General features: G+C 43.5%; 1 protein-coding gene across 2 annotated transcripts in view; it reads right to left on the bottom strand.

The window, feature by feature from the left end:
* Nucleotides 1–12,223, bottom strand: part of LOC115118183 (heme transporter FLVCR2-like) — a 79,877-nt gene that overhangs the window by 33,210 nt on the left and 34,444 nt on the right. For both annotated transcript variants that reach the window (XM_029646751.2, XM_029646752.2), the window contains exons 6-7: nt 10,705–10,815; nt 4,146–4,251 (exon numbers count right to left, since the gene is read on the bottom strand). In XM_029646751.2, coding sequence (XP_029502611.1) covers nt 4,146–4,251; nt 10,705–10,815 — 217 coding nt within the window. The remainder of the gene's footprint in view (nt 1–4,145; nt 4,252–10,704; nt 10,816–12,223) is intronic.

The following is a 12,223-nucleotide window of genomic DNA, read 5'->3' as shown; positions in this document are numbered from 1 at the left end:
TACCTAGCTACATGTCTTAACAAAAGCGCAGGATAACTGATGAATTTACGAACGTGCAACATCCGTTGAATATGGCCGGTGTTACAAACTGACAGCACAGTTGCAGTCACCAATGCCCTGGATAACATAACAGCCTAACCAGCTCTGGAAGGGCAAGTAATGGCCAGTGAGCTGTTCACTCTCACTTAGATGTCTGGAAGTAGCTAGCAAGTTAGTACAGAACGCTCAGATCAACCCTTAAAGAGATGGGTGGGGCTAAAACTTAAGAGGGTGTGAACGATGCTGAATGGGTGGGGCTAAAGCTTAAGAGGGTGTGAACGATGCTGAATGGGTGGGGCTAAAGCCTAAGAGGGTGTGAACGATGCTGAATGGGTGGGGCTAAAGCCTAAGAGGGTGTGAACGATGCTGAATGGGTGGGGCTAAAGCTTAAGAGGGTGTGAACGATGCTGAATGGGTGGGGCTAAAGCCTAAGAGGGTGTGAACGATGCTGAATGGGTGGGCCTAAAGCCTAAGAGGGTGTGAACGATGCTGAATGGGTGGGGCTAAAGCCTAAGAGGGTGTGAACGATGCTGAATGGGTGGGGCTAAAGCTTAAGAGGGTGTGAACGATGCTGAATGGGTGTAGTAGACAAAGGGCTCTCAAATAACAGTACCAAAACAATCAAAGGCCATTTTTATCAACTTTGAAATGCAAAATTACTTTCCCTCAACTGACGTTTATGATATACCATTTTGTAGCTCTGAGTCTATTTTTATCCAATGTAAAAAACACCATTTCAAATGTTGCTACATAAGACCGATTTGAGCCGGTCAGTCACATGCTTGTCACATTATCAAGGGTACCACTTTTTTCAAATTGGAAACTTTATACAGCAATTTGAAAAGAATGGTAGTGAAAGACACCATTGAGTAACAAAGACAACGCCAATTCTGTCAACTGCTCGCAGAATCTCGACAATTTGTGCCTCCTTTCAAATTGGGCAGATGCAGCGAACTTGACAGAATTGTCAGATATGTTCCACTCAACTCATAGCTAGTTTATCCAGTGGCCACCATATTTACAAGGATAGCTACTGAATGAAATGTAGCTAGCTAGTATGGTGGCTCACACTGGCCATGCAGTATCCAATCCAACTAGCTAAACGTGGACGCCAAAAGACCCAGCTATCGAGACTTGGGAGCTCATGGGCACACAGGCTACATTAGCCAACTGGTTAGACATGATTACACCACAGGCAACTAGTTAATTTTCAGACAAATATTTTCAAGTTAGTTTAGGAGGTTAACTATTACTGAAATGTAGCTAGCTAGATGACTGGCCAGGCAGTAGCTACCCATTCGTGACCTATTCTTTGATACATGCGTGTTAACTTGATCAGACAGCGAAACTAAAAATAGACTGGTAGCTAGCTGGTGATGCTTTATAACACATACATTTAAACCTGTTATGACATATATTGAGTTATATTATTTCTGGTTATGACACCTACATAAGTGTCAAAACCCAGAAAACCTACCACACAAAGCAAAACATTCAATTACACCATAGCCTACCAGTCAACATTATGTTTGCCATACATACATAATTCAGAACGTGTTCATACCCTTTCCCTTTTTCCACATTTTGTTATGTTAAAGCCTTTTTCAAAAACGGATTAAATTAAATATTTCCGTCAATCTACACACAATACCCCATTATGACAAAGTGAAAAAAGGTTTTAAAAATGTTTGCTAATTTATTAAAAATAAAACAAAAATACCTTATTCACATTAGTATTTAGACCCTTTGCTATGACACTCGAAATTGACCTCAGGTGCATCCTGCTACCATTGATCATCCTTGAGATGTTTCCACAACTTGGAGTCCACCTGTAGTAAATTCAATTGACTGGACATGATTTGGAAAGGATCACACCTGTCTATATAAAGTCCCACAGTTGACAGTGCATATCAGAGAAAAAACCAAGCCATGAGGTCAAAGGAATTGTCCGTAGAGCTCAGAGACAAGATCGTGTCGAGGCACAGATCTGGGGAAGGGTACAAAAAAAAGCCTGCAGCATTGAAGGTCCCCAAGAACACAGTGGCCTCCATCATTCTTAAATGAAAGAAGTTTGGAACCACCAAGACTCTTCCTAGAGCTGGCCACCCAGCCAAACTGAGCAATCGAGGGAGAAGGGCCTTGGTCAGGGAGGTGACTAAGAAACCGATGGTTACTCTGACAGAGCTCTAGAGTTCCTCTGTGGTGATGGGAGAATCTTCCAGAAGGACAACAACCTCTGCAGCACTCCACCAATCAGGTATTTATGGTAGAGTGGCCAGACGGAAGCCACTCCTCAGTAAAAAAAAGGCACATGACAGCCCGCTTGGAGTTTGCCAAACAGTACCTAAAGACTCTGACCATTTTTTAATTTTTAATTTTATTTCACCTTTATTTAACCAGGTAGGCTAGTTGAGAACAGGTTCTCATTTGCAACTGCGACCTGGCCAAGATAAAGCATAGCAGAGTGAACAGACAACACAGAGTTAGACATGGAGTAAACAATTAACAAGTCAATAACACAGTAGAGAAAAAAAAGGGGAGTCTATATACAATGTGTGCAAAAGGCATGAGGAGGTAGGCGAATAATTACAATATTGCAGATTAACACTGGAGTGATAAATGATCAGATGATCATGTACAGGTAGAGATATTTGTGTGCAAAAGAGCAGAAAGGTAAATAAATAAAAACTGTGGGGATGAGGTAGGTGAAAATGGGTGGGCTATTTACCAATAGATTATGTACAGCTGCAGCGATCGGTTAGCTGCTCAGATAGCTGATGTTTGAAGTTGTTGAGGGAGATAAAAGTCTCCAACTTCAGCGATTTTTGCAAATCGTTCCAGTTACAGGCAGCAGAGTACTGGAACGAAAGGCGGCCGAATGAGGTGTTGGCTTTGGGGATGCTCAATGAGATACACCTGCTGGAGCGCGTGCTACGGATGGGTGTTGCCATCGTGACCAGTGAGCTGAAATAAGGCGGAGCTTTGCCTAGCATGGCCTTGTAGATGACCTGGAGCCAGTGGGTCTGGCGACGAATATGTAGCGAGGGCCAGCCGACTAGAGCATACAAGTCGCAGTGGTGGGTAGTATAAGGTGCTTTAGTGACAAAACGGATGGCACTGTGATAAACTGCATCCAGTTTGCTGAGAAGAGTGTTGGAAGCCATTTTGTAGATGACATCGCCGAAGTCGAGGATCGGTAGGATAAGAAACAAGATTCTCTGGTCTGATGAAACCAAGACTGAACTCTTTGGCCTGAATGCTAAGTGTCACATCTGTAGGAAACCTGGCACCATCCCTACAGTGAAGCATGGTGGTGGCAGCATCATGCATTGGGGATGTCTTTCAGCAGCAGGGACTGGGAGACTATTCAGGATTGAAGAAAAGAGGAACAGAGCAAAATACAGAGATCCTCGATGAAAACCTTCTCCAGAGCGCTCAGGACCTCAGACTGGGGTGAAGGGTCACCTTCCAACAGGACCACGACCCTAAGCACACAGCCAAGACAACGCAAGAGTGGCTTCTGGACAAGTCTCAACGTCCTTGAGCTGCCCAGCCAGAGCAGACTTGAACCCGATCAAACATCTTTGGAGAGACCTGAAAATAGCTGTGCAGCGACACTCCCCATCCAACCTGACAGAGCTTGAGAGGATCTGCAGAGAACAATGGGAGAAACTACACAAATACAGGTGTGCCAAGCTTGTAGCGTCACACCCAAGAAGACTCCAGGCTGTAATCGCTGCCAAAAGGTGCTTCAACAAAGTACTGAGTAAAGGGTCTGAATACTTATGTAAATGTGGTATTTCAGTTTAAAATATAAATTAGCTAACATAAAAAATAAAATAAAAACGTGCTTTGTCATTATGGGATATTGTTTGTAGATTGGTGAAGAAAAAAAAGCAATTTAATAAATTTTAGAATAAGACTAACGTAACAAAATAAGGAAAAAGTCTAGGTCTGAATATTTTCCGAATGCACTGTATTTCCATGGATACCGAAAGCTTTGATCTGCCCACAGCAGCTGTGTGTGTGTGTGTGTGTGTGTGTGTGTGTGTGTGTGTGTGTGTGTGTGTGTGTGTGTGTGTGTGTGTGTGTGTGTGTGTGTTCACCTGTGCAGAGCAGTTAAGCAGGCCTGAAGAGGTTCCTTCACACTCGGGGTAGGTCAGCTCCACTCCAAACTCAAAGCCCAGGGGCAGGTAGCCTGTCATGAAGAACCTACACACACACACAACTTATAATAAAGCGCTATATAGACAGATGTAAATATTATAACACTTATTAGAGCTTTATGTACAGTACCAGTCAAAAGTTGACACACCTACTCATTCAAGGGTTTCTCTTAATTTGTACTATTTTCTACATTGTAGAATAATAGTGAAGACGTCAACGCCATGAAATAACACATATGGAATCATGTAGTAACCAAAAAAAGTGTTAAACAAATCCAAATATATTGAGTTTACTGGGTCTGAAGTTCAAATGTATGCAGATGATACAGTGATATATGTGCATGCAAAGAGCAAATAACAAGCTGCACAAGAACTCACTACTGTAACGGTCCAGGTTACAAAGTGGCTCAGTGACTCACTACTGTAACGGTCTAGGTTACAAAGTGGCTCAGTGACTCACTACTGTAACGGTCCAGGTTACAAAGTGGCTCAGTGACTCACTACTGTAACGGTCCAGGTTACAAAGTGGCTCAGTGACTCACTACTGTAACGGTCCAGGTTACAAAGTGGCTCAGTGACTCACTACTGTAACGGTCCAGGTTACAAAGTGGCTCAGTGACTCACTACTGTAACGGTCCAGGTTACAAAGTGGCTCGGTGATTCACTACTGTAATGGTCCAGGTTACAAAGTGGCTCAGTGACCCACTACTGTAATGGTCCAGGTTACAAAGTGGCTCAGTGACTCACTACTGTAATGGTCCAGGTTACAAAGTGGCTCAGTGACTCACTACTGTAATGGTCCAGGTTACAAAGTGGCTCAGTGACTCACTACTGTAATGGTCCAGGTTACAAAGTGGCTCAGTGACTCACTACTGTAATGGTCCAGGTTACACAGTGGCTCAGTGACTCACTACTGTAATGTTCCAGGTTACAAAGTGGCTCAGTGACTCGTGTTTGCATCTCAAAGTGAAAGAAAAAAAACTGTTTGCATGTTCTTCACAAAGAGGGCAACAGATGCTACTGAGCCATATGTCTGTGTCAGGGAAGAAGCTCCAGGTGGTACCAGATTTGAAGTACCTTGGTATCATAATTGATTCCAACCTCTTTTAAAAAGCATGTGAAAAAGGTCATTCAGATTCAACCTAGCTAATTTCCGATTTATACGAAATTGTTTGACTACAGAGGTAGCAAAACAGTACTTCAAATCTATGATACTCCCCCAAACATACTGCTTGACTAGTTGGGCCCAAGCTTGCTGTACAAAATTAAAACCTATTCAGTCTGTCTACAAACAGGCTCTCAAAGTGCTTGATAGGAAGCCCAATAGCAATCACTGTTACATCCTCAGAAAGCATGAGCTCCTGAGTTGGGAAAATCTTGTGCAATACACCAACGCATGTCTTGTATTCAAGATCCTAAATGGCCTCGCTCTCCCTCCACTCAGTATTTTTGTTAAAAAGAAAACCCAAACATATGGCAGCAGATCCACAAGGTCTGCCATGAGAGGTGACTGTATAGTTCCCTTAAGGATAAGCACCTTTAGTAAATCTGCATTCTCTGTGAGAGCTTCCCATGTCTGGAATACACTGCCATCAGACACACACAACTGCACCACCTATCACACTTTCACAAAATGCATGAAGACATGGCTAAAGGTCAATCAGATTTGTGATCATGGTCCCTAGCTGTGTGTTGCCGCTTTCCATGTTGTCTGTAGCTTGTGAGGTGTGGAAACACTTACTTTTATGAATTTTGTCTTGCTGCTTTTTGTTCTGTGTTACTCTGTCTGTGTCTTGTTTCTCCCATGTTGCTCTGTGTGTGCTCACTGCTCAATGATTCTCTATATTGTAATTGTTTTTAATATCCTGCCCAGGGCCTGCGGTTGAAAATTAGCCGGCTGGCTAAAACTGGCACTTACTGAAACGTTGATTAATGTGCACTGTCCCTGTAAAAATAAAATTAACTGTGAAGAATCTAAAAAATATCAAATATATTTAGATTCTTCAAAGTAGCCACCCTTTGCCTTGATGACAGCTTTGCACACTCTTGGCATTCTCTCAACCAGCTTCACCTGGACTGCTTTTCCAACAGTCTTGAAGGAGTTCCCACATATGCTGAGCACTTGAGGCTGCTTTTCCTTCACTTCACCATCCAACTCATCCCAAACTATCTGAATTGGGTTGAGGTAGGGTGGTGATTGTGGAGGGCAGGTCATCTGATGCAGCACTCAATCACTCTCCTTCTTGGTCAAATAGCCCTTACGAACCTGGAGGTGTGTTTTGGGTCATCCTACTAAGCGCAAACCAGATGGGATGGAGTATCGCTGTAGAATGCTGTGGTAGCCATGCTGGTCAAGTGTCCCTTGAGTTCTAAATAAATCACAGACCGTGTCACCAGCAAAGCACCCCCACACATCACACCTCCTCCTCCATGCATCACAGTGGTAACCGCACATGCCGAGACCATCCGGTCACCTACTCTGCATCCCACTAAGACACGGCAGTTGGAAGAAAAGAAACAAATCTCCAATTTGTACTCCAGACCAAAAGGAAAGTTTTCCACCGGTCCATTGCTTGTGTTTCTTGGTCCAAGCAAGTCTCTTCTTACTGGTGTCCTTTAGTTGTGGTTTCTTTGCAGAAATTCGACCATGAAGGCCCGATTCACTGCAGTCTCCTCTGAACAGTTTATACTGATGCGTCTGTTACTTGAAGCATTTATTTGGGCTGCAATCTGAGGTGCAGTTAACTCTGGGTCTTCCTTTCCTGTGGCGGTCCTCATGAGAGCTAGTTTCATCATAGCGCTTGATGATATTTTGCAACTGCACTGCAAAGTTCATGAAATTTTCCAGATTAAGGCATGAAAGTCAGTCAAAGTAATGGACTGTCATTTAATTTAGCTTATTTGAGCTGTTCTTGCTTTAATATGGACTTGGTTATTCACCAAATAGGGTTATCTTCTGTATACCAACCCTACCTAGTCACATCACAACTGATTGGCTCAAACACATTGAGAAGGAAAGAGATTACACAAATTAACTTTTGACAAGGCACACCTGTTAATTGAAATGCATTCCAGGTGACTACCTCATGAAGCTGGTTGAGAGAATGCCAAGAGTGTGCAAAGCTGTCATCAAGGCAAAGGGTGGCTACTTTAAAGAATCTCAAATATATTTGGGATTTGTTTAACACTTTATTGGTTAGTACGTGATTCCATTGTTTTGATGTCTTCACTATTACTCTACAATGTAGAACATAAAGAAACGTTTGACTGGTAATTTATGTATACACAAAGATCCTATTTTTTGGTATTTAGAATTAATATTTTCCTGACCAAGATGTCAGATGTTTCAGTCCTGTTGCTAGGATGCTAATGTCCACTCTTGTGTTCTATTTCATTCAGTGGTTGTCACACAGATTCAACAAGGAGACACACGTCACAGAAATGCAATAGAACAGGACATAATGACTGGGGAACACCTCAATCATTATCAGAATAGCCTGGGTTGACAGCTTTAGGACTTCATAAATTAATACTTTCTACTCTGTGGCAAGTCACTGTACATTCATAGCTAAATATCATAATGACAAGTCTTGCCTCTCTCCTGCATAATTTATAGAACAGGGGTTGCATCTTAGGTGTTGAGAGAGAGAGAGAGGGGGGGGGGCAGAGAGCGAGAAAGAGAGGGGGGTTAAGAGATTTTATATTTATTCAGGGGAACCCATTGAGACCAGGGATTCAAGGGAGCTTAGTGGTTAGAGCGTTGGGCCATGTCTTTCAGCTAGTTCGAATCCCCGAGCTGACAAGGTAAAAATCTGTCGTTCTGCCCATGAACAAGGCAGTTAACCCACTGTTCCTAGGCCGTAGTTGTAAATAAGAATTTGTTCTTAACTGACTTGCCTAGTTAAAAATAAAAAATAAACATTTATTTTAATAATGGTACCCTGAGAACAATAAAAATTCAAAATGATCAATAAAAAAAATTTAAACTAAAAATGACAGAATCAACACTACAGCATCAAACCCCACAAATACAATGATTTGCATTCAATCCAAACAGTTGAAATTCTCATTAAAAATTAATTCAACAAAGTCCTAAACTGTCCTACATGCACCTGAGAGTCAAGGAGTTAGCTTGAGTTTTGTAGGCTATTCCCAAAAAATGTGTTGCACTAAAACTGAAGTTGGATTTACCTAGATGGGAAGATACTCATGGAACCTCCAGAGTTAACCATCCCAGTGAACGGTTTTGGCATCTCATTAAAATTAACAGCGAAGTGAGGTAGGTCAGAAGCTTGTGTAGTAGAGTTTCGTAAACAAAGAGTGAGTAATGAAGTGATCTACGGGACTTTAAGTGACGACCAGCCAACCTTTTGATACAAGATGCAGTGATGCGTATTGAAACAGTCACCTGGGATAAAGTGGTAGACGACAGCCAACGGTTTAAGAGTAGTGGCTGTTGCATTCTGGGAAACGGTGTCACCAGAGTCCAGAACTGGCTGGAGGGTTAACTGTACAATCTGCTGTTTAGGGAGAAGCATGATCTGTTTCTAGAAAATAAGCCTAGTTTAAATCTCAGCTTCTTAACTAGTTCATTCGTTATGTTTTTAAAAAGTCAAATTATTGGCAATCCAAAAGTCCAGATATGTATAGGTGGGAACCTGCTCAATGAAAGATACACCCAATACATAAATGTTTAAGCCATCTGAAATATTTCTACAAAAACAAAAAATGGGAAAAATAGTTAAGGACGTTCTGCAAGGCGACATAATCTAATTGAGGCAACAAATGGCCTGGTCAGCCATAGGGGCAATAGCATACAGAACAGTGTCATCTGGCGGCAGGGCAGCCTAGTGGTTAGAGTGGAGGGGCGGCAGGGTAGCCTAGTGGTTAGAGTGGGGGGCGGCAGGGTAGCCTAGTGGTTAGAGTGGGGGGAGGCAGGGTAGCCTAGTGGTTAGAGTGGAGGGGCGGCAGGGTAGCCTAGTGGTTAGAGTGGGGGGGCGGCAGGGTAGCCTAGTGGTTAGAGTGGGGGGTGGCAGGGTAGCCTAGTGGTTAGAGTGGGGGGAGGCAGGGTAGCCTAGTGGTTAGAGTGGAGGGGAGGCAGGGTAGCCTAGTGGTTAGAGTGGAGGGGCGGCAGGGTAGCCTAGTGGTTAGAGTGGGGGCGGCAGGGTAGCCTAGTGGTTAGAGTGGGGGCGGCAGGGTAGCCTAGTGGTTAGAGTGGGGGGGCGGCAGGGTAGCCTAGTGGTTAGAGTGGCGGGGGCGGCAGGGTAGCCTAGTGGTTAGAGTGGAGGGGCGGCAGGGTAGCCTAGTGGTTAGAGTGGAGGGGCGGCAGGGTAGCCTAGGGGTTAGAGTGGCGGGGCGGCAGGGTAGCCTAGTGGTTAGAGCGTTGGACTAGTAACCGGAAGGTTGCAAGTTCAAACCCCCCCAGCTGACAAGGTACAAAGCTGTCGTTCTGCCCCCGAACAAGGCAGTTAACCCACTGTTCCTAGGCCGTCATTGAAAATAAGAATTTGTTCTTAACTGACTTGACGAGTTAAATAAAGGTAAAATAAATACAATTTTTAAAAAATCTGCATACAGATGAATGTTACAGGATTTTGCAGATAGACCAAAATTATTTATATAAATAGTAAAGATCAACCACTTTGGGATACCTTTAGTAAGAGGTAACTTCACACCATCAGAAAGCACACATTGTGTCCTGTCTGAGAGACAGTATTTCTCAAATGTCTGAAGGACTGCCCGTCAGAGGTAGAATCAGTTCATCTAGCCTTAGCCCAAGCTAAGTTTCTATTAACTCTTTCAGACAATTCATGCATGACCCACATATATATATCCTTTACCCTTAATATTTTTAAATGGGGCATGTTTATCTACAACAGAGTTAAACAGAAAGGTAAAACATTTAAGGGCCTGATCCGAATCAAAGATCGAGGAACACAACCTCCCAATTATACAACCACAGGAAATGTTCATTGAAAGTTCTCTTCGCAAAAATAATTATTGGACACGATTTTGGTATCTTAGTATCTCTAATGCAGGAAATGGGACATCGGTCACTGAACTCGTTAGCTAAGAGTCCGTCGACTGTGTACTTATGGAGGGGGTTATTAGAATGACATGCAAAAGGTGTAGATGTCTCATGGTGTTTTAAGTTGGGGGAGCTTGGTTTAGTTATCAGTTGAGTTAAATTTAGCTCAATACAAATATATATTTTAGTCTATCTGATTACTGGCGAGACCGAGAGAGAGAGACAGAGAGACAAAGAGACAGAAAGAGACAGAAAGAGACAGAGAGAGAAAGAGACAGAGAGAGAGAGAGAGAGAGAGACAGAGAGACAGAGAGACAGAGAGAGAGACAGAGAGAGAGACAGAGAGAAAGAGAGAGACAGAGAGAGACAGAGACAGAGAGAAAGAGACAGAGAGAAAGAGACAGAGAGAAAGAGACAGAGAGAAAGAGACAGAGAGAAAGAGACAGAGAGAAAGAGACAGAGAGGTCTTACCCCAAAGCTCCAGCGGTGAGGAAGACTACCCAGAGATGACCCAGACTGAGGGTGAAGGCATAGACCAACATCCCTACGAAGGACATGAGGTAGACCGTCAGGGTAGTCTGTCTGAAAGACACAATCAATTAATCAAATCAGTAATGGTCTGGGAAACACAGAGACATTACACACAAATCACAGAACACACCGATATCCTAGGGACAAATCAAATCCATGCTGACTTTTTATTTCACCTTTATTTAACCAGGTAGGCTAGTTGAGAACAAGTTGTCATTTACAACTGCAATCTCGCCAAGATAAAGCAAAGCAGTGTGACAGAGTTACACATGGAATAAACAAGCGTAGTCAATAACACAATAGAAAAAAAAGATTGTATATAGACTGTGTGTACAAATGGCGTGAGGTAGTAAGGCAATAAAATAGACCATAGTAGCGAAGTAATTACAATTTAGCAAATTAACAATTGAGTGATAAATGAGCAGATGGTGATGTGCAAGTAGAAATACTGGTGTGCAAAAGAGCTGAAAAGTAAATAAAAACTATATGGGGATGAAGTAGGTAGATTGGGTGGGCTATTTACAGATGGGCGATGTACAGCTGCAGCGATAGGTTAGCTGCTCAGACATATCCTAGAGACAAATCCAATACACATCGATAGATCCAAATCAACACATGAGAGTTGTGGATTAATCCACCAGTTCAGCTATGTAGTAATCCTGGCATGTCAGTTAGAGTTGCAATGAACAACTGAATAAAATAGATACTGTCAGCTCCATGCATTCTATTTCCATCTGCAATGTCCAGAGAGAGAGTTTCACTTCCCTGAATATACCCACGGTGGTGTGGACAGAACACGGTGTCTAATATACCCACGGTGGTGTGGACAGAACACGGTGTCTAATATACCCACGGTGGTGTGGACAGAACACGGTGTCTAATATACCCACGGTGGTGTGGACAGAACACGGTGTCTAATATACCCACGGTGGTGTGGACAGAACAAGGTGGTGTGGACAGAACACGGTGGTGTGGACAGAACACGGTGTCTAATATACCCACGGTGGTGTGGACAGAACACGGTGGTGTGGACAGAACAAGGTGGTGTGGACAGAACACGGTGGTGTGGACAGAACACGGTGTCTAATATACCCACGGTGGTGTGGACAGAACACGGTGTCTAATATACCCACTGTGGTGTGGACAGAACACGGTGGTGTGGACAGAACACGGTGGTGTGGACAGAACACGGTGGTGTGGACAGAACACGGTGTCTAATATACCCACGGTGGTGTGGACAGAACAAGGTGGTGTGGACAGAACACGGTGGTGTGGACAGAACACGGTGGTGTGGACAGAACACGGTGTCTAATATACCCACGGTGGTGTGGACAGAACATGGTGTCTAATATACCCACGGTGGTGTGGACAGAACACGGTGGTGTGGACAGAACACGGTGGTGTGGACAGAACACGGTGTCTAATATACCCACGGTGGTGTGGACAGAACACGGTGTCT

The sequence above is a fragment of the Oncorhynchus nerka genome, linkage group LG13 (genome assembly GCF_034236695.1).
Source record: "Oncorhynchus nerka isolate Pitt River linkage group LG13, Oner_Uvic_2.0, whole genome shotgun sequence".
Classification (NCBI taxonomy): Eukaryota; Metazoa; Chordata; class Actinopteri; order Salmoniformes; family Salmonidae; genus Oncorhynchus; species Oncorhynchus nerka.
The sequence above is the reverse complement of the archived record's forward strand: the minus strand, read 5'-3'. Positions and strand labels throughout refer to the sequence as shown.